This window comes from Nothobranchius furzeri, chromosome 5 (assembly GCF_043380555.1).
Source record: "Nothobranchius furzeri strain GRZ-AD chromosome 5, NfurGRZ-RIMD1, whole genome shotgun sequence".
Taxonomy (NCBI): domain Eukaryota; kingdom Metazoa; phylum Chordata; class Actinopteri; order Cyprinodontiformes; family Nothobranchiidae; genus Nothobranchius; species Nothobranchius furzeri.
In genome coordinates, this window is record NC_091745.1 from 52,906,049 (window position 1) to 52,928,709 (window position 22,661).

Genomic DNA, 22,661 nt, shown 5'->3' on the forward strand with positions numbered 1-22,661 from the left:
CTCCCATGCCCCCTCCATCACCCTTGCAAGGGTATAGAGCTGGTCCACAGTTCCACGGCCAGGATGAAAACCACATTGCTCCTCCTCAATCTGAGATTCAACTATCGATCGGACCCTCCTCTCCAGTACCTTGGAGTAGACCTTTCCAGGGAGGCTGAGGAGTGTGATCCCCCCATAGTTGGAACACACCCTCCGGTCACCCTTCTTAAAGATGGGGACCCCCACCCTAGGCTGCCAATCCACAGGAACTGCCCCTGATGACCACACAACGTTGCAGAGATGTGTCAACCACGACAGCCCTACCACATCCATAGCCTTGAGATACCCAGGATGAATCTAATCCGCCCCCGGGGCTCTGCCGCTGTGTAGTTGTTTGACTACCTCAGCAACTTCTGCCCCAGAGATTGGACAGTCCATACCCAGGTCTCCCGGCTCTAGCTCCTCCTTGGAATGCGCGTAGGTGGGATTGAGGAGCTCCTCAAAGTATTCCTTCCACCACCCGACTATAGCCCCAGTTGACGTCAGCAGCTCCCTATCCCCACTATAAACAGTGTGAGCAAGTTGCTGCCTCCCTCTCCTGAGGCGCTGGACAGTTTGCCAGAACCTCTTTGGCACCGATCGATAGTCTTTCTCCATGGCCTCACCAAACTCCTCCCATGCCCGAGATTTTGCCTCGGCAACTGCCACTGCTGCACCCCGCTTGGCTATCCGGTACCGTCTGCTGCCTCCGGAGACCCACAGACCAGCCACGCCCTGTAGGCCTCCTTCTTCAGCCTGACAGCTCCCCGAACCTCTGGTGTCCACCAGCGGGTACGGGGGTTGTCACCACGACTGGCACCGGCCACCTTGCGACCACAGCTAGCAACAGGCGCCTCAACAATCGCAGAGTGGAACAAGGCCCACTCGGAGTCGATGTCCCCCACTGCTCTCGGGACGTGGTCAAAGCTCTGCCGGAGTTGGGAGTTGAAGACCGTCTTGACAGGTTCTTCTGCTAAGCATTCCCAGCAGACCCTCACTATGCGTTTGGGTCTGCCAAGTCTACGTGGCATCTTCCCCTGCCATCTGATCCAATTCACCACCAGGTGGTGATCAGTTGACAGCTCCGCTCCTCTCTTTACTCGGGTGTCCAAAACATAAAAACATAGAAAAAAATCGTTTTGAGTCTGTGCCACTCCAAATTTACATAATTAATAAATTAAATATGCACATATTTAATTAAATAATTAGGTGGCAGGCCCACTAAATTTTACAGATGCATGAACACTATCTTGTGCCAGCATGCAGGTCCCTTTTAAAATTTCTTCAGGTATTTTCTGTTAGCAAAAATGATCGAAAATATTTTCGTTTTGAGTGTGTTCATGTCTCAAAGTCCTAGGCCAGTTAAAACTCATGCATACTTTGTGTGCGGCCACTTAATCTTCTTCACTGGAGAAAATGATCACTTGATTAGGAGGGTTCACTGCCACAAATGATACGTCAAAACAACCGGCCATGGGAAGTGTGGTATGTCCTGATTTTTGGGGTGATCTCCCCAATGTAACCCCAATAAAATGAATTTTGGATCATCACCCAGACGTCACCCCAATAACTTGCCACAATCTTGTGACAGTGAGCAGGTCCCTTTTTAAAATTTCTTTTGCATGGTTCTAGTTACTATTATTCCTTTAACTGATTGAGATATCAATCTCATTTGTAAGAGGACCTGGTGTATTACATGTAGTCTAATGTTACAAAAACCAAGTGACAAACCAAGAAAACAATCATTCGGCATGTAAAGCATGTTTGCCCAATGTCTTGATCTTTTAAAAGTCGTGTAAATTGACCTAAAGAAATCTATTTTGTAATGTTTACTTCCTTCTTAAGTTTATTCCATCTAAAAGGAGTAAAAAATGAAAAGCTCATTTACCCAAATCTGTTCTGATTGTACGGATCTACAGCAGTAGAACACAGCCCATGATGGTACTGGCCATTTACCAGCTCAGTGGCCTAGTGGTAGAGTGTCTGCCCTGAGACTGGGAGATCAGGGTTCGATTCCTGGTCGGGTCATACCAAAGACTTTGAAAAAATGGGACCCAGTGTCTCCCTGCTTGACACTCAGCATTAAGGGGGTTGGATTGGGGGGTTAAACCACCAAATGGTTCCCGAGCGCGGCTGTGTCTGCAGCTCACCACTCCCCCAGGGGATGGGTCAAATGCAGAGAACAAATTTCGCACACACATCAGTGTGTGTGACAACTAATGGAACTTTAACTTTAACTTTTTTTATCAAATACACGTTAAAGGTGTGGAACACTGAAACCTTTTTGTGGGATTATTATTACGGATTTTTATCAGTTACTCTCAGGCAGAACATGGAAATGGTCTCTCACACCTATCTACTGCATTAGCTACTGATTAATAAAACAGAAGGCAAAACTTAAGGATTTCAAAAGCCTGACAGATCTACGTCACACTGTCACTTAACATTCATGGACTCACCCGTTTTGACTTACGACGGGGAAGGCTGTGTTTGGTTTAGCGTCCAGGAATTGGCAGAGATTATCTTGGCTCGCTAACCATTAGCATTAGCAACTCCACCACACAGCAGAACTCCTTGAGTTATTTGTTGAGATAAAACATCAACATTACAGATCAAACAGAGCCGGTAGTAATGTTGAGTTGCTAGTAGCCAATCAGAGAGGAGAGGAGTCCAAATATCAGGAAATAAGATAACAAATCCTGCCGTGTTAAGCTCTCCTCTGATCTGGAATTCTGCTAGTTCCTGAAACGACGTAATGACAAGTACCAAATAAACAAAAATATGATTTCTTGTAATTGGAGAAAATACCAAATGCATTCTCAGATCTTTAGTTGCAATTTTGTGCAATTCAGTTTATACTGAAATGTAATTGAACCACTTTGATAAAATATAGAGAAATTAAATTGACAGTGAGAAGTGTCAGTTCCTTAGTGTATTGGACCTGCATTTTTTCTTCACTAAAATCCTTTTGAACTTTTTCTGTCAATAACCGGATTACATGGGCTCAGTACTGAGTCATAAACAACTTTTGTGTTATCTGCTGACATTCCATCAGCTCATGCAGCTACAGCACCTACTGTTTTTGTCCAGTTTCATGTCCTGTTAGTTTTAACCATCTGTCTCCTAGTATTTATAGAAGGTTAGTTTCCATCACTGATCAGGAGTAACAGCTGGCTCTGGAGAGTAGTTACTCCATCCCCAGCCCCTACCCCTCCCTCACTAACCAGCAGAAACTCAAACAGCTGTCATCTGCTTTCCCAAATGACCCAGCTTTTCTTCCAGCTGCTATTCCAGCGCCCTGCTCCCAGCCCCAGTTCTGTTTCAGGGCTAAGTCCATACATTACGCTGGATCAAGCCGATATTCCTTCCCATCCACTGTCAGCCACAGACCAGCCACCATCCTTTAAAAGAAAAGAAAATTCAGAGTATCTGAATTGATCCTTTTATAATTTTTATGGACAAAATGCATGTCTCTATGCTGTGGCTGTAACTCTTACTAGTGTTGTCAAAAAAATCGATACCTAGATATAAATCGATGCAAAAAGTGGTATCTAAATTAGATATTCCATCCCTGTGGTATCGATATTATGGACTATTATACACAGCCTTCTTCAAGTACACCGACACGTACGACAGCCAGATGCCGTAAAGCAGCCTCCGCCTCCTAGACAAACAGACGAAGACGCCGCATGGCTACATTGCAATTTCCCACGCGAGTTGTCTCCAATCCAAGTTTTGTCTGCCAAATAAATAAACAAAAACATAAACAGCGAATTTGGGAGGCGCTTCAAAGCCCAACTTAATTAGCATACCAAGTCCGATACATAGTTGTATATTCAAGCTTATGTGCTTAAAGGAAACTCCCGTTTATTGCAACCCGGACTTAATTTCTAGCATGCAGTACGTTTGTTTACTCACGCTGACAACTTTGGTGCTACTTGGATTTCCCGGGGTATTTAGATCCATCGGCGAATCGCCATCAGTGTATATCCATATAACGGGTGCGGATGGGCACCCAAGGTGCAGCCTCGAAATAAGACATTATCTGCACCAAATCATCTCAATGTCGAAAGGTTTTGTTAGGAATCATTAACATGATTCCCCTGTTCGTTTGGAGCGAGTCTGGGATTTCTAGGTGTGAACAGACTAGCCGCGGCTAATCTAACCGGCGCTTTTAATGAGGTCACTGCCATGCACCCATCTGTTTTTATTAAGATTACGGGTAGATGTACCTTTGTCCTACTGTGGAGACATTCGTTTTCTCCCTTTATTGACCAACAGAGTTGTTCAAAAGTACAGAACAAAACATATGGCATTACATCTTATGACAAAAATGCACCTCAAGCAGAGTTTAAGCAGCAAAACATCACTCTGCAAATAGTGTATATATAGTGACGAGGCCGGATTAACCATATGGGCAACTGGGCAATTGCCCAGGGCCCACGAACTCTTAAGGGGCCCAGGGCAGCAAGAGCACGAGCAAAATACTGTAGGCATATCTGTAATCTCTCGCATTATATTAAACTATGGTGACCGTATGTCCGGTTTTCCCCGGACATGTCCACTTTTCACTCTCTGTCCGGGCGTCCGGACTGGGGGTCCGCGGTCGTATTGATGAAAATGTCCAGCTTTTCATTCAGGAGCAGGGATCGAATTATGGGGGAGTTGTATATCCTACACATCCAGGGGAGCCGGAAACAAGTTTTCTACCTATATTACATCATTTATGGACTCTTTTGAGCAGAGAGCACAGAGAGCGGCACAGCGCGTTCTTGCGCAGCGCTCCAGGCAGCTGCTTCCAGCGCACGGTCCATTCTCAAAGTGGCGCAACCAAAAAACTATAATTAGCACACGATCGTTCATGTCCGCACATGTTCTCTATTTTCTGTCTTATTTGTGCCTGAAGCGCTCTGCTACTGCGCAGCTCATCACCTGCACTGCGGTGATTTTACCTCACTGACGCAGCAACGAAAGGCGCACTCCGCTTTGCGGTCAGGAGATCCCTTTGATCTGCTGAAAAGTAACTGATGAGGTGAAAAAGTAAGAATCCAGGCAGCAGTTTTTTCTGGAGAGTTTAGAGGAGATGCAGGAAGATGAGAGACAGACAGGGCAGGAAAATAGTTCAATAAAAACAAGAAAACTAAGCAAAGTGTTGAAAAGTAAAATGTAGGTAGATTTATCTCCACTACACGTTTTTACCTGTATAAAACAATAAGTTATACACATGTCATATTTATACATCTGATACAATTCAGATCACCTTCAAAACTCTGTCACACACCCAGGGCCGTTTCAAGACATTTTGGGGGCCAAGGCAAAATGCCCCCACCCACCCCCACCCCATAACTGGGCTCCCCAGAAGCCTCTGTGTAGTTCATGCCCTCTCCAGGAGTGTTAGTTATACAGTGTTTATAAAAGCCCCTCAGACATTACTGACATGTTCTAATATTATCAGATGAAAAACTAAATTATCAGACATGCTGTCTCATCTGCTTCTTTTCTAAACTTGCAAAAAGTAACAAAACCATTTGAAAGCCACTATTTGTGGATTCTCTGAAAGTTTCCATGGCGTGTGTGACAACTTATTTTTTCATTGATCCTATCGTCTAATCTCACAGCTGAAACAAGCATCCTTAATAATCTGTGCACATGAAGCTTACCGATGCTGTAGTAAAACAAAAGGTATAATAATTTATTATTAATAAAACCTTGTTGCAGCACTAAAGCAGAAAAATGAGATTTTGCAATAAATATGCTAAATATTTACATATGAATTGTTTTAGAGCCCTTTTATTGGCAGAATCTGATATTAATTTAGTTCTTACAAAAAAAAGGGTCCCAACGTGGTTTGTGTGGCGTTGCCATAGTGTGACGTCATAGGCACAGATCCCCTGTCCTCTTGTTTGGAAATGGAAATATGATCACCCTGTATTAAACAAACTGTCCACCCGGGCTTTTGCGCTGCACAGAGACGCTTCGCTGTCTATGACTCTAAACGTCAGTTGAGAGTCAGTCTCATGCAGACTGACCAATGAAGAGAGGACCTCAAGCTGAGACCCTCTCTTCATTGGTCAGTCCACACAAGGTGGGTCAAAGGTTATCCTGAGCGGGTTACGTGTTGTCAGGCATTCAAGTATTGAGTATATTTACTACATATTACAGTAAAATATTCTGTATGTGACCATATTATGGTGATCCTTGGGTCGTGATGATGGGGCCCTTGAATATTGTTGCCCAGGGTACAACGAAGTGTTAATCTGGCCCTGTATAGTGAGACAATTCATGATTAAAGTGTTAACTTTCACCAGTTTTTGTATGCACGTTTTAAAAAAATGCTGATACTTGAAAGGTTTAAGCACTTTACACACTTAATTCTTAACATTTAATTTTTGCAATATAAATTGAGGAATGTTATTTTTTGAATAACCTTGTTCAATAAATTGGTGTTTTTAAATAGTATCGAAATCGAGTATCGAGTTCCCCCCCCCAACCCCCCCCCCCCCCCCCCCCCCCCCCACCAGTATCGAATTCAGTTTGAAATTTTAGTATTGTGACAACCCTAACTCATACTCGTATGTTTTTATCTGTGTGTTTTCCAGCAATATCACCCAAGATCATCAAGCTGCGAGAAGAAGCTTCAGATTACCCTGACCCATCCAGAGGAAAGAGTCCAGTCATTAACAGCACTTTGGTCCCTGTGAAAGGAATAACTAACCTGGGAAACACATGCTTCTTTAATGCTGTGATGCAGGTTGGTGTCAAAGTCACATTTCTGGCTAAAACGGCTTTGTCTCATTTAAAATTAGATCATCAGAAAGTTTGATATAAAAGACTTTTAATAAATTGTAATTTTTGTAATATTTTGCTGCTTTGTGCTATAAAGAAGGCTGTCTGAGATTGCAGGTATAATTCTGTTAACATAATTCTGAAGCCGATTCACATGTTTCAAGTGGAGTTCTCAATGCAAACAACCTGCTTCCAGGTTACTGCTTTATCTCCAGAGACCCTGTGTTCACTGGTGAATCAGGACGATTCCCATTCTGAAAAAAAAAAAAAACCCACAAATATGTATGTCCCTAGGATGAGTAAACACTCATCAAGTGCCTCCTTTTATGAGACAGTTTTCACAGTGTAAACAGGTCATGTTGTATATTCAGAGCAGCGATAAATGCAGAGCCAGTGTGGACACGCTCACCTGCATCAACACGAGTGGCTGTCAGTTGGTGCGGAGCCTGCTGACAACACAGAGCCATCGAGCCTCCTCTGTCTTTCTCTGGTCATGTCATGGTGACTGCAAACTGACATGCCTCTCCAACAATGAAGCTGTTTTTTTTTTTTTTTTTTTTTGCCATTTTAATCACCCTCAGGGTCTTCCTCGTTGATAGAAATTCGAGTGAGCGCCCTTTGCATGCTTCTCCCTCCCTCTCCCTGTCTGTTTGAATTGTCTCCTTGAAAATTGCAATCTTTTCGGTGAAAACACATAATTGTTAGAGGTTGAGCTGTGTTTGCATTCACAATGCCAGCTTTATTGTGTGTTTTCCATAGCAACAGTCTTTATTGGCAGAATGTGACAAAACAAATACCTTTTGAAAGGAAAGGAAAAGGTGCTCCTGTAACATTAAGGTACAACATTTCAGACCATTCTCCTGCCAAGGATTCGTCTCAATACTCAAAAGATTCTTTAAAGTATCTGTCTGCATGTTTAGTTAACCAAAAGTTCATAAATCCTGTCAAAAGCAACGTCTACAACAATTTCCATTGTTAAAAAAATGTCAGTTTTACTTAAATTTTTAGTGCCCGCTTAAATGTTAATGGGCTTTTATGAATCTGAAAATCGGTGGCCATATTGATTTAACTTCTTACTGTACCTGATCAGTAGTGGTGTTGTTCAAATACATTAACTGTAAATAAATAAATAATAACCCTTAAAATATTGTTTTTGTTTTACAGAACCTGTCCCAGACTCACATGCTCATTGACCTCATCCAGGAAGTGAAGGAGAAGGGCCACAAACAGAAGATCTGTCCACCTGTCGAGACCAATTTGGTACAGTACACTGCAGTATTTCTTTTTTCACTCATAGATGTATAAAGTCAGTGTTTCTCTTAGATTTACGTAGTTAGAGGGGGTGACACGTGAGATCGTTCATTCTGAGATATGCTCTCACGCACATGTCTACAAAACTTAAAATATTGTAGTGATTAGGGATGCACCGATATGAAATGTTGGGCAGATACCGACATCCGCGATTAATATCGCTGTTATGGCCGATAACCGATATTTGCCGATATCGATATACATTTAATTTTATTTATTTATTGACTTATGTTTTATGAGGATAAAACCGCTTGAGATGAGCCATCTCCATTTTGATACTTTACAAGCAATAAAAAGAAAGATAACAGAGTCAATGTACAAACATCAAATCTAGAATGTTAAAAACAAACAAGACACAAAAGTTATATAAAAAGAGAAAAATTTTAAATAAAAATAAATACATAGATAATAATAATGGTATTTTTAGTTAGAAATAAATAATAAAATGAATAAATACATTTTAAAAAGCCTGCATGATGTAAGCCAGGTTTACATATACATATTCTCACATAAAATTCTCAAATACATATTTAGTTTATGCAAAAGAAGGTAAAAATACTAATACTTATACTTGGTGACTTTTTAGGTTATTAAGCAAAGGAAGCTAAACATTTACAAGTCTGCATCACATGTTCTAAAGCTGAATTACTAAATAAACAAAATGATGAAACTGACGTTAAAACTGCAGGTAATTCCAGTCCCATGGAGCTTTAACACAGAAGGCACATCTCACTGCTTCTTTTCTGAACTGTGGAATAACAAAAGAAAGCCGACCAGTGAGTCGAGTGGAATATGAAGAGTTGAAGGGTACTAACAGTGTTTTCAAATAAGATGGAATATTAAAATAAATACATTTGAAAATAAATATCAACCAATGACAGTGATGTCTAGCTTCTAAGGAGAGCCAAGAAAGACATTCACACATACAACAATGGTGCGTTTTGAAGGGACAACGCAAAACAAAGCGACATAAACTATTATAAACAACATTCGCTGACTGAAGACTCGCAGTTGTGGAGTTTTAGTAAAGTATATCAGCGTAATCTAAAATATAAAACAAAAGCTGAGTTACAATGTGCTTCCACACTATAAGGTCAAAAACAACTGATTGATAGATATAAAGATTTCAAACAGCATGTGACTTTTGTTTGTTTCAAGCAAAACTCCATATTTCAATAGTTGGTACCCCTGTGTTAGAAGAATAATTCACGACTATAATGGGCAAAGGGGAGCCTTTTCACCAGATCTCCTTGTTTGCTTTTGTATTTTTTGACATCAGAAATATTTTTATAACTAAATTTGTTATGAATGGGTTCTTTCATATTGCAGAGTCCACTGATCGCTACGCTCCCCGGTCCTGAGCCCCTGACTGCAGCGATGATTCTCTTCCTGCAGAGCATGAAGGAGCCGGGGAAAGGCCCCATCAGTCCAAAAATCCTCTTCAACCAGCTCTGTCAGAAGTAAGGTCTCACTCTGGATTGGCAGCAGTTTCATCCCACTTGACTAACGTCTTTTTCAGTACAGAATTCATGAAAGTTGAATATATTTACTGGTTCAGTCACAGAAGCTCAAGAAACCCTGAATGAGAAGTGCAGCCATAGCTGCTGTTCTATTTGGGATAATGTGACTGACAGTTGTGGGGGAAAAAGATGCTAACTTGAAAAATGTTTCTTTTGTCGGCTTTCCTGCTGTTGTTGGTACAAGCTCAACACACTCACTACTTGACACATTTAACAGTCACTAACACCTGATCCCAACAGAGCCCCGTTCACACACTCCAACATCAGAGTTCACAAAACGCGCTTTACCTTACCACATGTCCAGTAGCAGCTATTTGTTGAGCTTCTGCTACTTGCTACATGGCTGTGCCACCTGTGTCATATTTGATCCAGATCAAGGTCTAGCAGAGTGTGGCGCTGACACACACACACACACACACACACACACACACACACACACACACACACACACACACACACACACACACACACACACACACACACACACAAAGCCTGACTTTTTTAGAGCTGATCTGTGTGAATTTGTGGTTGGATGACTTTCTGTTGGAGCATGGTACACTGCTGGTTGGGTCCTCCCTGTTTATGTGTATGAGATGGGTGGGGGGGTCCTGCACTGTTTAGTAGTGCAGGTGGGTAAGCAGGGCGTTTAATGTTGGATGACTGGGTATTTCTCTGGTGCAGCTTTGACGGTTATTCTGGTACCTCACTAACATCAGACACTCCGCCCACTGTGTGCACTTTTGTGTTGAGTGTGTGTTTGTGGACTGCCACCTCACCTGGCACCATCTCAGTCTGCAACACACATGCAGACAATTATGCATTCAAACATCTAGCACTTTCTATGCCTTAATGCACTCGTGTCTAATTTCAAACAGATGAATGCTAACATGCATTTGAGTAGAGATTTGATACAGGCATATTTGTAAAATGTATGTATCACATGTTTACCCTGTGTAAGATTTTCTGTAGTTTGTATTTATTTAAAAATATTAAAACTGTTTTATTGTCATTTTAAAATGGGAGAAATGAAAGAAAACACAGTCACAGCTGTCTGCTTTGGAGCCGATTTTACTAGTAGCTAGCTCTGAAATCACTCAGCAACAGTTCTGATTATTATTTAGTTGAATAAGTTTTCAGACAAAGCACCATGAAAAACCAGAAAACCTGCAAAGTGTTTGTCATTTGTACTCGGTAATGCAGGTCTTGGCATTTTTGCCAGGAATTCAAGAGTGCTGAATTCTTTCTATGTGACCTTGGTATTTTATTTTTTTAAACGTTCCCTTTTACAAGTAGTGGAAACTGCTGAGCGTCAATAATAGCATGGAACTAGTAGCAATTGCCAGATGTGTTTTGTACCAAAAGTTGTCTGTGTGGTGAAATTCTAACATTTCCTTTAGTTTTGGATCAAACCCTTCCTTGTGCTCTGTAAATAAAACAGAAGCCCTTTCTGTCTGCGTTTGTACATTTAGGATTTCAATAAAGGAAACTTGATTTATCAGGTATTACCAGGTGGCAGGTTTCCTATTTTTGTAAGGGTTGTCATTTTAGAAACAGAAGCCCAGAGAATGAAGGAGTTTGTAAAATGTTACTGTTCATGCCTCTTAACAACTTTCTGTAGCTATAAATATAATGTGGAGATTTAAAAAGAGAAAACAATAAGTGGGTGGTTCTCTCACGTTTCTAAAAATCTCCACCAGTAACACGTTTCAGACTAAAAGCAACTATCGGACCATCCAGTTGTTGGTCTCATACTCCCGCACTTCCCTGGGTCCTCCACTCATTACACACTCATGTATTTAGCAACAGAACACCGATGGTGTGAGGTTCAGCCGGCTGCTACCACTTCAACTTTTGGAAAAACTACCTGAGTCCCAAAAAGAAAAACACCGTTTAAAGTCACGGACAAAAAAAAGGGGTTGAAAACAGCGACTGGTGTTAAGCCATATTTTGTTTCTTGCGGCATCATGGGTCACCGGTTCTGGATGCAGATCCAGGGAAGATACCCGAGGGGTGAGTGTTCTGTGACCGTGTTTGCATTCAAAACCTAGCTTGTTCTGTAAATTCGCTATAGCACAGGGGTGTCAAACATGCGGCCGCGGCCCGCAAGAGGGTTAACTCCGGCCCGCGAGATGGTTGTGAAAACTTTATTTTCATACTTTACAATGTAGTGAAAATAAACTTATCATTGTGAGCAAGTTTTCTCTGTAATGAGTATAAATAAAACAAAGCTGCGCTCAAGGCTCACACAAGAACTTGAGTCACATCCTGAAGTTGGCCGCCACTCAGGATGTGACTTCTAATGTTGATGTGCTGGTGAAAGCTAAAAGATGTAAAGTAAAATGACTCAAATATACTTTAAGTGCTGCATGAAACTGATCTAGCCTTGTGACCTGTAAGCTCTTTGAATCACTAAGGAATGTTTTTTATTTATTGATTTTTTATTGTTTTCAAATGTTCAAGTACACTTCAGGTGTTGTACTTGTACTACACTGTCCTCAGGCTCCAGCCTTGTTTCATATTGATTGTATTAAAACAAAATAAACAATCTGTTTTTTGTTTTTTTTATTTACTGATCCGGCCCACTTGGGACTAGATTTCCCTCAATGTGGCCCCTGAGCTAAAATGAGTTTGACACCCCTGCTATAGCACCTTTAAAGTCCAAGTCGAGTGAGAAACAATTTTTTTTTCTTGTTATTTTTTAAATATGATGGGTCACTCTGACTTTAACATGCAGGTTTAACGTGAATAGTCTTCTACCTCTATGTCCTGCAGGGGAGAAACAGGAGCGCCAGAGCTAGAGACCACTGCAAATGTATTTAAAAACAAGTGAACTTGGTCTTAAAACATACTTTTAATTGATTCATTGCACTCCATTTCTAATTTACATTTTATAAACTTTTATTCAAGGGTTTGTCTGCACTAAATTAGAAAAAAAACATGTTAATTTTGTGATGATGCTAACATTTGTAAAACAAGCCCTGTCCTGTTCTGTTGTCACATTGCATCAAGGCTGCTGTCATCCAAGTGTGGCGTAAGCATCAAGAGGGTTAATTTCAGTGGTCCAGTAATTCATTTGTTTGCAGAAAACCTGCATGACACCTGGAGTTTTATACTCCATGATTTAATGCAATTAATGGTGAAAATTGTTTTGACTAATTTCATCTTGAGCAGCCCTACTCAGAGGATGTTATTGTTGTTTTCATAATGATTCTGTCATTCTTGAAGATTATATGCATGCGTGTTTGCGATCTCCCAACATCCACAAACTGCAAACGGTTCTTGTATTGCTCTAAAGTGTCTTCACTCTTATGTTTTTATTTTCAGACTCCTCTCTTCCGAACAATTAGTCTACATTCGGTCAAGTTCAAATCTTTGAGATAAAGGAGCAAGGTCAAGAACTGCTCCAGCTCACCTGGGACGTGTTTTTCATCGTGACGACCTTTATGACCACGGCGCTCTGTGAATGCTACTGTTTTCACTTGCTGCTACAGGCTCTTGCCTCTCAAAGAGGGTTTGGTTTGCCCTTGACCTTTTGGAGCTGACATCTCTTTTCTGTTTCTCTTTCACCATATTTCCCAGTATGTTTGTGTCGATGGGCAGGTTAATAAGGCTTTCTGGCTCTGATCAAGGAACATCAGGGTCTTTGTGCGCTACTGGAGCCCTGCTTAGCTGTGCGTGAGTGTCTGTGTGTTTTTGCACTTGGGTTCATTTGGATTTGACCTCAACCAGCTGAGTTCCCTACAGCCTTCCTCTTCATCCTCCTGTCAGAGGAATAGTTTTGGACCAAAGCCAAAGTATGTGTATTGGATGGTCAGCACCACACTTTGTACCTGGTGCCAGCAAGGGTCCCAGCTTGTATCCAGCGTACCCAAAGCTAGTCAACAGCTAGCTAGGAACGAGTGACAATACTAAAGGAAAAGAACACGTAGTTCTAGTTTCAGACATCTGTCCATACGGGTACTGACATTCTGAGGGTCCAGGGACACATTTTTATTATCATTCCTATTAATTCTGTTTATCTGGACGGAGTCTGTATTTACATAAAAGCTACGTCGGTTTTTGACACACCTGGCTTCTTTCAAGGTCTGATTCAGTTTTTTGGAGAACCACTAGATTGTGTGTGTGTGTGTGTGTGTGTGTGTGTGTGTGTGTGTGTGTGTGTGTGTGTGTGTGTGTGTGTGTGTGTGTGTGTGTGTGTGTGTGTGTGTGTGTGTGTGTGTGTGTGTGTGTGTGTGTGTGTGTGTGTGTGTGTGTGTGTGTGTGTGTGTGTGTGTGTGTGTGTGTGTGTGTGTGTGTGTGTGTGTGTGTGTGTGTGTGTGTCAAGCATGAAAAGCATTCTGCCCTCATCTCTATTTTATCTACTGAGGATAAATGTCCACACACTCACCTCTTTCAAATAAAGTTGAGAAACAAGCTTTGTGAGAAGCCTTTCATCCTTGGTGGAAATAGCTAAGGACAACAATGAATTCCATCTAGCATTGGCATCTGAATCACACACACACACACATACATACTTTTACGAAAGATATTTAGAAGTGGTAACAAATAATTTAAAACTGGTTTGTGTGTTTACATGCATTTATGTGGATGGAAGTGGGTGCAGAAAATCCCAAAATAGGAGCTGCTTTGTTGTGTTCAGATATAAAAAATTAAATCAGATTAATAAGCAGCGTTTGTTGTAATTATTTCAAACCACGCTAGGCATTTGAATCACTGTCCAAAACGTTGACTGCTGTGGCAGAGCTGGTGTAGATTAGAAATAAAGTTTGTTGGGATCAAAAAATAAGTCAAAGGTTTTTTGAGTTGATTAGATGGTTGCATTGATTATTTAGATAGTGTTGCTTTAATCTTGTGTAACAATATTTAAAATAACCTTCTAGAGTGATCAGTAGATCCCAGATTACCTCAAAATAATTAGACTGTTATTTTGTTGGAACTAAATTATGGTTCAATTACACTTTTAATTGTAGTAAATTAAACCAAAACCTGCTTTTGCTTGGTCTAGAAAATCTGCCCTTTTGACACTTTTTACTTTGTTGTTTGAACAATTTCTGATCATCTGTGTATATTTTTCTGCAAATAGAGGATTAGTGTGTGCATTGTGTTGCTCATACATGTGTGTGTTGGAGGGGGGAGCTTGTGTGGCCTTGTGTCTGGTACTAACTCATCCGGCTATTAATTGTGTTAGCACCGCAGCTGTTTGCGTTGGCCAGATTGAGAGCAGCGCTACAGGGCCCTTCTGCTTCTCTCCACTGGGATGAGCTTCCAGATCTCCTCAGTCCCACTGATCCCTACTGAGATTGTCTCTACATCTCACTCCGTTTTCTTCTTTTGGCTTAATCATCCTTCCTTTTCTAATGGGCCTTGTGTTTCTATCTTCTTGTTCATGTTTATTATTTTTATAGGCTAAATATTCGACCAGTTATCTGTTTTTTCCTCATGAACGGGCAAATAGCGGTTCTGAACCTTGGAGTGTCAGAACTAGGAGTTATTAGTATAAATGTCCCCTTTAGCTTATCTAGAGAAAGGCTCCGAGTAGAGCCGCTGCTCCTCCACACTGAGGAGCCAGCTGAGGTGTTTCAGGTGTTTGGTCAGGTTGGCTCCTGGACGCCTTCCATGGGATGTGTTTCAGGCATGACCTGCTGGCAGGAGGCCCCTGGGTTGACCCAGGACAGGCTGGAGATATATCTCCATACTGGCCAGGGAACGCTTTGTGAAGGTTCCTCGCAGAGGATGGTTTGGGTGTGTGTGACCAGGACCCGGTGTCGGTGCAGGATCTGCTCGGGGTCCTTCGACTGCCGATGACGTCACATTACTGCAAATCTACTCGGCTTTCACACATACATTTAGGAAAGACATCAGCAGTTTTGTTAATAAATTCTTGTTTGTTAACAAAAATGTTTTCTTTATAATTGTAATTTGTTAATAAAACACCATATTATCTTTGTTTTGTAAAGAATGTGAAACTGCATAAAACCAACATCGGACTGACAAACAGTAGAACAGTTCTTATATGTGAAGCCATATCTGTTTGTATTGTATGTGGAGTTCGTCTGTATATTTCCTTAGTTGTTATCTAAATACATTCTTTGATTCACAATATTGCTTGGTGTCTTTCAATACAGTTCTTATGTTTTATTTTGCCCCATTTCATCAACATCAAGAGCTTTTGAGGGTCACTGTTTATCATTTGCTTATATTTTACATTTCCTTTAGAAATTCAAACATATTTTCTCCAAAAAGTGTTGATTTTTGGACTACAGGACTACAACCGCTAAGACTACGACCGCAAATTTGTTCTGACCAATCAAAATCATAACGTGATAACGTCACTTCCGTAAGCTTCATGTTCAGCCAATCAACTACTTTGACGTCATCGGCAGTCGAAGGACCCCGAGCCGATCCTGCACTGACATCGGATAAGTGGACTTAGTGAATGAAAAAAGTTTCCAAAATGTCTCTAAACATTTCGAAAGGTTCTCTTGTTTCCTCTCAAAAGCCTCGCAGCTTTTCTCTTGTGTTTCTGGAATTCTGAACAAATTTTAAACATCATTGCAGAGGCATCAAAGAAATATGGGGCTTTTCTCTTTTTGTTTTAAGTGTTAAAATTGTGAGGCACCTCTAGAGTTGCCTGGCAGCCTATGAAACTAAGTTGTGACTGAATGGAGATAAGAGAGAATCTGATCATCTGAATGGAACAGAATTGCAAATGATTTAAGGATACATTGCAAACATGTTTAGAAACTTTGAGCATGTTTTATACAAATATCACAATTTCTTATCGGCTTCAAGTTTTACACAGATGTACCAGTTCAGTGACAAAAGGTCAATTGTTTATCAGAAAATCAGTCTCATAGGATGCAATGTTTGCATCTTGATTGTATTTATAGGATCTCTGAATGCCAACAGAGGTCCTCTACTGGAGGCGTTAGCCCACCACCACATTCTCCACCCTCCTATATCCTCAGCATCTAACCAGGAATGTGGCCTGTAAGCACCCTGCCTGTCTAACCAACCTGTCCTTTGGTTATGTGGCTGGCTTGGCCCAACAGGTTTCCATGACTCCAGCCCCAGCTGCCCATCTGCCTCGGGCATCTGTCCACACATCTGCTTCAGCATGGATGGGATCAACCCAAGGAGAGCCTCCCCTCTAACTGCTCTTGGATTGATGGTCTTAGTGGAGGTTCGGCAGATAGTCACTTATATCAACTAAAGTTTACAAAACAACATGAAGAGACTCACTAAAGATTTATTATTGCAAACCTGTAGAATCCAAAAAGGTTACTGAATTATACGCATTTATAATTATTTTATTTCACTCAGAACCAGTTTGGTGTGCTTACACGTTTGTCTGCACCAGATGAGAAACATCTGGGCTTTTACCGGAAAAAGTGGTGATTTTATCGCCTTCATATAATAATGGCACTATTGTTTGTCCGATTGCCACCTGTGGAACAGCTTGAAGCCATTCTGAACACAATGATTGGATGTTGTTGGGCCTGTGGTGTGTCTTCCTTCACTGTGATTGTAGATTTATATGTTTATCCTGATCTTGTTTTTGTTGCAGAGCTCCACGCTTTAAGGGCTACCAGCAACAGGACAGTCAGGAGCTTCTGCACTACTTACTGGACTCCATACGGGTAGAAGAAACTAAAGTGAGTTTACACACATCTGCTTCTGTATTTAGCTGTTTTTACTGAAACCATCACAGATTTGCTTGAGAATATTTTTATTAAGCTTTGCTGATTTTTATTTAACTAGAAAGCTCCTTCAAACTGAAGATGAAAGAATATTATTGTTTTATTTTTTAATTCAGTAAAATGGCCGTTACTTACAGCTGAATTACAAATGGTTTTTATTTCTGGTCAATTTTCAAATATATCACAGTAGGGTTGTGCGGTTTCACGAAACCGTCCTTATATTACTTTTGCAGCTGAAGATAGACCAAGATGTTGTCGTCAACAACAAGAAAATAAAACCAGGGAATTAGGAAACACTTATGAGACCTTTTTAATAGTTTCCAAAGATTTATCTATAAAACCACAATCATTTCATTAAAATTTGGATGGATGGATGGATAGATGGATAGATAGACGGACGGACGGACAAGAAAAAACCTTTTTTGTGGCCTTGAAGAATTGAACAAGGACACATGCAGCAGCCATCAAGTACAAATCAGTTTGTTCAACATCTAGGCTACATCTCTGCATATCTGCTGGTGCATGCACTGATTCAGCGGATGTTTCAGGACCAAGATTTGCAATTGTTTCCAGAAAAATAAACTCAATGTGGCATTGTTTCAGATTGTCTGTTTTACTGAAGTGTTTCTAGAAAAACACCACCTACGTGACTTTAATGCTTGTATTTAACTTGTCTCTGTGAGGTGTAGTAGTGTAGACAGAGGTCAGCCGCTTTAAGACAGAATGAATTCTTATTCTAATAAATACTTTAATCACAAGTAGCATTTAAAATAGATACCAAGTCATAATTCTGATGCTATAATGTCCTCCCCATGGTAGCTGATTATACTAGCAAAAGGAGTATCAGTCGCTGTATACACACACACACACACACACACACACACACACACACACACACCTCTTTGAAAGCCTCTTATCTCATTACAGCATTTTACTAACAGTTTATTGTCAGCCTGCATGTGTGTGTCTGCGTGTTCATGTAGGAGTTTCCAAAACAAGCCTCGAATAACTACCATTTTGTAAATATTATTTCTTTTCAGAAATCTTTTATGCGGTTGGCTGTTTTTACCTCTCTGACCAATTCATTTAAAGTATTTTCAGACTGGATTCTCCATTTTAACATTCACACCCTTTACTGCCATAGATTTGGCAAACATCCTCCCTCCATGCCCCCTCCCGCTTCTCATGGGGCAATTAGGAGAGCTCACTGCAGCTCTTTGGAGAGCCCACCAGTGACCGCACGAACCAAGGAGAAGTTAGCGGGTGTGTTTAGTGGTCAGCCTGAGGCCTGGGTGGGGGGGCTTGGGCTGTTGCAGGCTGGGCTCCCCTGCTTCTATTCAAACTTGTGAACACTAACAGTTGTGCCACTTGGGGGACTTGCAAGTGGCACCACCGGCATCATTGTGTGATCTTGGGAAACCCACAGCTGTTGAATGGGCTCCAGGGCCGTTCCATTGTGCTCCAGGGTTGTCCACAGCCCCCTCCTACGCACACACACACACACACACACACACACACACACACACAGAGACACACACACACACCACCCTGGCTCCCAATCCAATCAAAGGAATAAAGAAGGGAGGGTGTCTGGGCTCCTCTATTCATTCACTCAGAGCCTCATTTAAGCTGCAAAGGTACAGGAGCATTTCAACTTCCGTAGGGATGCTTTTGTAGTGTCCGTTACTTTTCTAATGAACAAATTTAATCACCAAGCATACAGTGTAGAGTAATGAATGTAACTTTTTATAACAAGCATCTCTTTCTAAAGCTTCAGTGATTGACCTATACCTGGAATAGGTGTTGATGTCCCTGTGTTGGTGAGAGAGGGCTAGTGTGTTATTATTGTACATCACTAACCTTTAAGTGCCCCTAAGTGTTTTTGTTGATTGGCCATTAGTATCAGAGATCTGAACATGCAAATGCTAGCCCACTCAATTATCACCAATTAGCCGAGATGCTGGGTATTTCTCTCCCAAGGCATTGCCAGGCCTCCTTTGCCTCGTCTTCGTTCTACTATCTACGCCTGAATCCTTGCACCAGCCGCTCTCTTCATGCCCCCCCATCCCCCTGCCCTCCAGCAACCCCTCCCTCTTGCCCATTCTCCCTGGGACAGTTCATCCTTTTTATTTTAGGGAAAGAATGGGATCGTGGGGGTTTACTGGTAATTAATTAGTGGTCGAGCCACAGCCTGGTTTGACTTGGCTGGGTGGGATTAACTGGGCTTTTTGACCTAAATAGCCAGTTCAGAGCGTGGGTCCTGTCCCGGCACTCTGTGTGTGTGTGTGTGTGTGTGTGTGGGGGGGGGGGGGGGGGGGGCTCTTGACTTATAGACTACAGCCAATTATCTATTGATTGGTGCTTTACAGTGGCTGTGCCTCTTCACAGCTTTCTCACCAACACACTCACTGACCATGTCACCTTTAATCAAAGGGCACACACATACACCCACACACACACACACAGTTAATTAGGAGATTTACATGTTAACATTTGTAGACAAGCACAATAATTATTTTACACTAATGATGCTTATAATGGGTATACCTGTCAAACTCCGCTGCAGGCTAGATTGTGATATGCCAGTAATGGGTGTTTTAAAAAGTCTTGAAGAATCTCTCCCATGCCAAACCTCTCCGTGTTTTACGGTTTCTGTAATTTAAGAATATTTGTTCGGATCTGATCTGTTGTGGTTTGTTTCTGCTTTTGTCTGCAGAGGGTGAAAGCAGCCATTTTAAAAGCGTTCAACAATCCCACAGAGAAGACGGCTGACGAGGAGACTAAACGCCAAGTCAAAGGTTGCTTCAATCACAAATCCAAGATCAATAGTCCCACCGTGTGGTGGTGAACGGTACTGCAGGCAGAGGACAGGTTACAGATGGGAAACGTTCATGGATCCATCTGCTGTGTAGATTCATTTTATTATTTATTTGAGAACTCGCTTATTTACTTGTTTATCATTTGTGTAATTTTTTTAACATCCCTGGACATTCTCCTTTGACACATAAGCAGAAGACTCTAATAAAAGAGAAACACTCTTTAGATTTTTGTTGAAGCGGTTTGGTTTGAGACGTTTCTGGGTTATTTAAAACTGTCTCTTTTTTTCCTTGTTTTTCGTTTCAGCGTACGGAAAAGAAGGTGTGAAGATGAACTTTGTCGACCGTATCTTTGTAGGCGAGCTCACCAACACCATTATGTGTGAAGAATGTGAGCATGTGAGTATTTGTGTCCTCCCTCCTACGGTAAATAAAGCACACCCCCATTAACAACATAGCGTTTCCTTTGGCTGATGGCTGAGTCTGAAGCAGCTATTTAATCAGCGTGACCCTACCAGCATTCTCTGTGATATCCTTCACACCCGTTTTGTTTCGTTTCATTGCTTCAAATGATTTCTGAATGGCTCTTGTTAGACTGCTGTGCAATTTCACCAGCGCAGGTATTTCTCATTACCCTCATAAACCGTCAGATACTTTTCATTGACCAAAAATTAAGACAACTAAAAAGTAAGTCAGCAATTTGTTTACCAGCTGTGGCACCTGGGAAGCATTTCTGACTTTTCCACCTACAATAAAAAGATCACATAATGAGAGGAAGTACAAGAGATGTCATTAGTGAAGCAAACAAAAAGCGCCTCAAGGACCAGCTCAAACACCAACTGTTTACAGCAGACACTCGCTCTGAGAGCTCTGGGTGGTTCAGAAATGCCAACTGAAGAGCGTGCCTGCAGGAGGCGAGAGAGTGCCAGGTGTTGAGGGAGAAAGCAGCAGCTAACCCCTCCTGGTGCCTTCAGATCTGTGGCAGAACGGGTCATAGTTTAGGCTGTGAAGGGAGGGGTGTGGTTAGTTAACAGGTGTCATTCTCTTTCAGATCTCCACAGTAAAGGAAGCCTTCATAGACATGTCTTTACCCATCATAGAGGAGAGGGTGAGGTCCTTAATCGAATAATCATTATGAGTCAACTCATTTGTTCTCGTTTGAACTGTTTTCAAAAATGAATGTTTCTTCTTCCTCGTCCTGCTCAGATATCAAAACCATCCTATCCCGGTCGCCTGGGAAAGGTCATCCGGGAGCAGGACAGCCTTGCGGCTCACAACGAGCAGGTTCTGTCGGCAGCAAGCTCGGTGAACAGGAACGCCCGGAAGCTGAGCGGACCGGTGAGACTGCAAACTCAACCTGCATCAGAAAGGCCTTATTCTCCCTGAACACATCAGTTTGTTTCAATTTATTCTGAAAAGTGAGGCATATTCCAAACAATATATCATAAAAATGAACATTTTTTTATAATTACTAATGAATTCACTTTATAGAAAAGTGATTTTTGCAACAGATTTAATGAGAGGTGTCTGCTCTAACCTGCTCACAGCATTTTAGTCTGTTTTTAATGATCAACAGCGATTCCTGACGTTTGTTAGGCGGGCTGAACGGGAGAGACCTTTAGGAACATTAATGCAGCAGAGATCATCTGTAGTTTAAACACATCGGGGTTTAAAGGTTACAGTAATGTCGGCGCTTAGCTTAAAATAACGTCTCAGAAAAGGAAGGTCACGCATGTGGGCGTGTCCGAATCTGAGTCTCTGTAAAGACACGGGCCTTTTTTCTTCTACAGAAGCAGCTGAACAGGAAGTCCTCCGGCTCCGTGGAGGAGAAGGGAGCAGCCTGCAGCGCTGAGCGACCAGAAGAAGACGGGGTAGCTGGCGGGTCAGCTCGTGGCATCTTGGTTAGTAAGATGGCGGCTGCTGGCAGCCTGTCGGACGGCAGCGAAAGAGATTCTGGTGCTCACGACAGCAGTAATGATGCTGATAGTGAGGCCTCCGAGAGCGAGTGGGCCCCTCGCGCCTCCAGCCACGGACACATGTCCACTCTATCTTCCGCATCCACCCTCATTCCATCCCCTTCCTCAATCTCCTCCTCATCCCCCTCCTCCTCCTCCAAGCAGGGTGGTGCTGTAGAGCAGCTAGCTACTGCTGTTTCTAAAGCCAGTCTGGGAGATGTCTCCACTTCCACCCACTGTTCTTTTGAGGAGCAGGGAGAGACTCAAACCCGGGATAATCTGCACCACCTAGGAGCCTTCCAGGCTCTGTCCCACAGTTACACCCCCGGCTCCAAAGAGTGCTCCATCCAGTCCTGCCTTCACCAGTTCACCTCCGTGGAGCTGCTGATGGGAAACAACAAGCTGCTGTGTGAGAGCTGCACCGACCGCAGGCAGAAGCAGCTGCGCAAAAGCAACTCAGCAGGTGAGATTAAACATCTGAAACCCTCTCTGAGATGGGTTTTAGTGGATGAGAACCTCCGCAGTGTTGTCTTTATTCACAAACAATTGGTATTA

At 42.0% G+C, this 22,661-nt stretch overlaps 1 protein-coding gene across 1 annotated transcript in view; it reads left to right on the forward strand.

Moving 5' to 3' along the window:
* The window catches only part of usp45 (ubiquitin specific peptidase 45), a 52,634-nt gene that overhangs the window by 28,324 nt on the left and 1,649 nt on the right, over positions 1–22,661 (forward strand). The window contains exons 6-14 of the mRNA XM_015949251.3: positions 6,618–6,769; positions 7,969–8,064; positions 9,445–9,575; positions 17,203–17,290; positions 20,052–20,133; positions 20,459–20,550; positions 21,203–21,259; positions 21,358–21,489; positions 21,942–22,569. Of these exons, the coding sequence (XP_015804737.1) occupies positions 6,618–6,769; positions 7,969–8,064; positions 9,445–9,575; positions 17,203–17,290; positions 20,052–20,133; positions 20,459–20,550; positions 21,203–21,259; positions 21,358–21,489; positions 21,942–22,569 (1,458 nt within the window). The remainder of the gene's footprint in view (positions 1–6,617; positions 6,770–7,968; positions 8,065–9,444; positions 9,576–17,202; positions 17,291–20,051; positions 20,134–20,458; positions 20,551–21,202; positions 21,260–21,357; positions 21,490–21,941; positions 22,570–22,661) is intronic.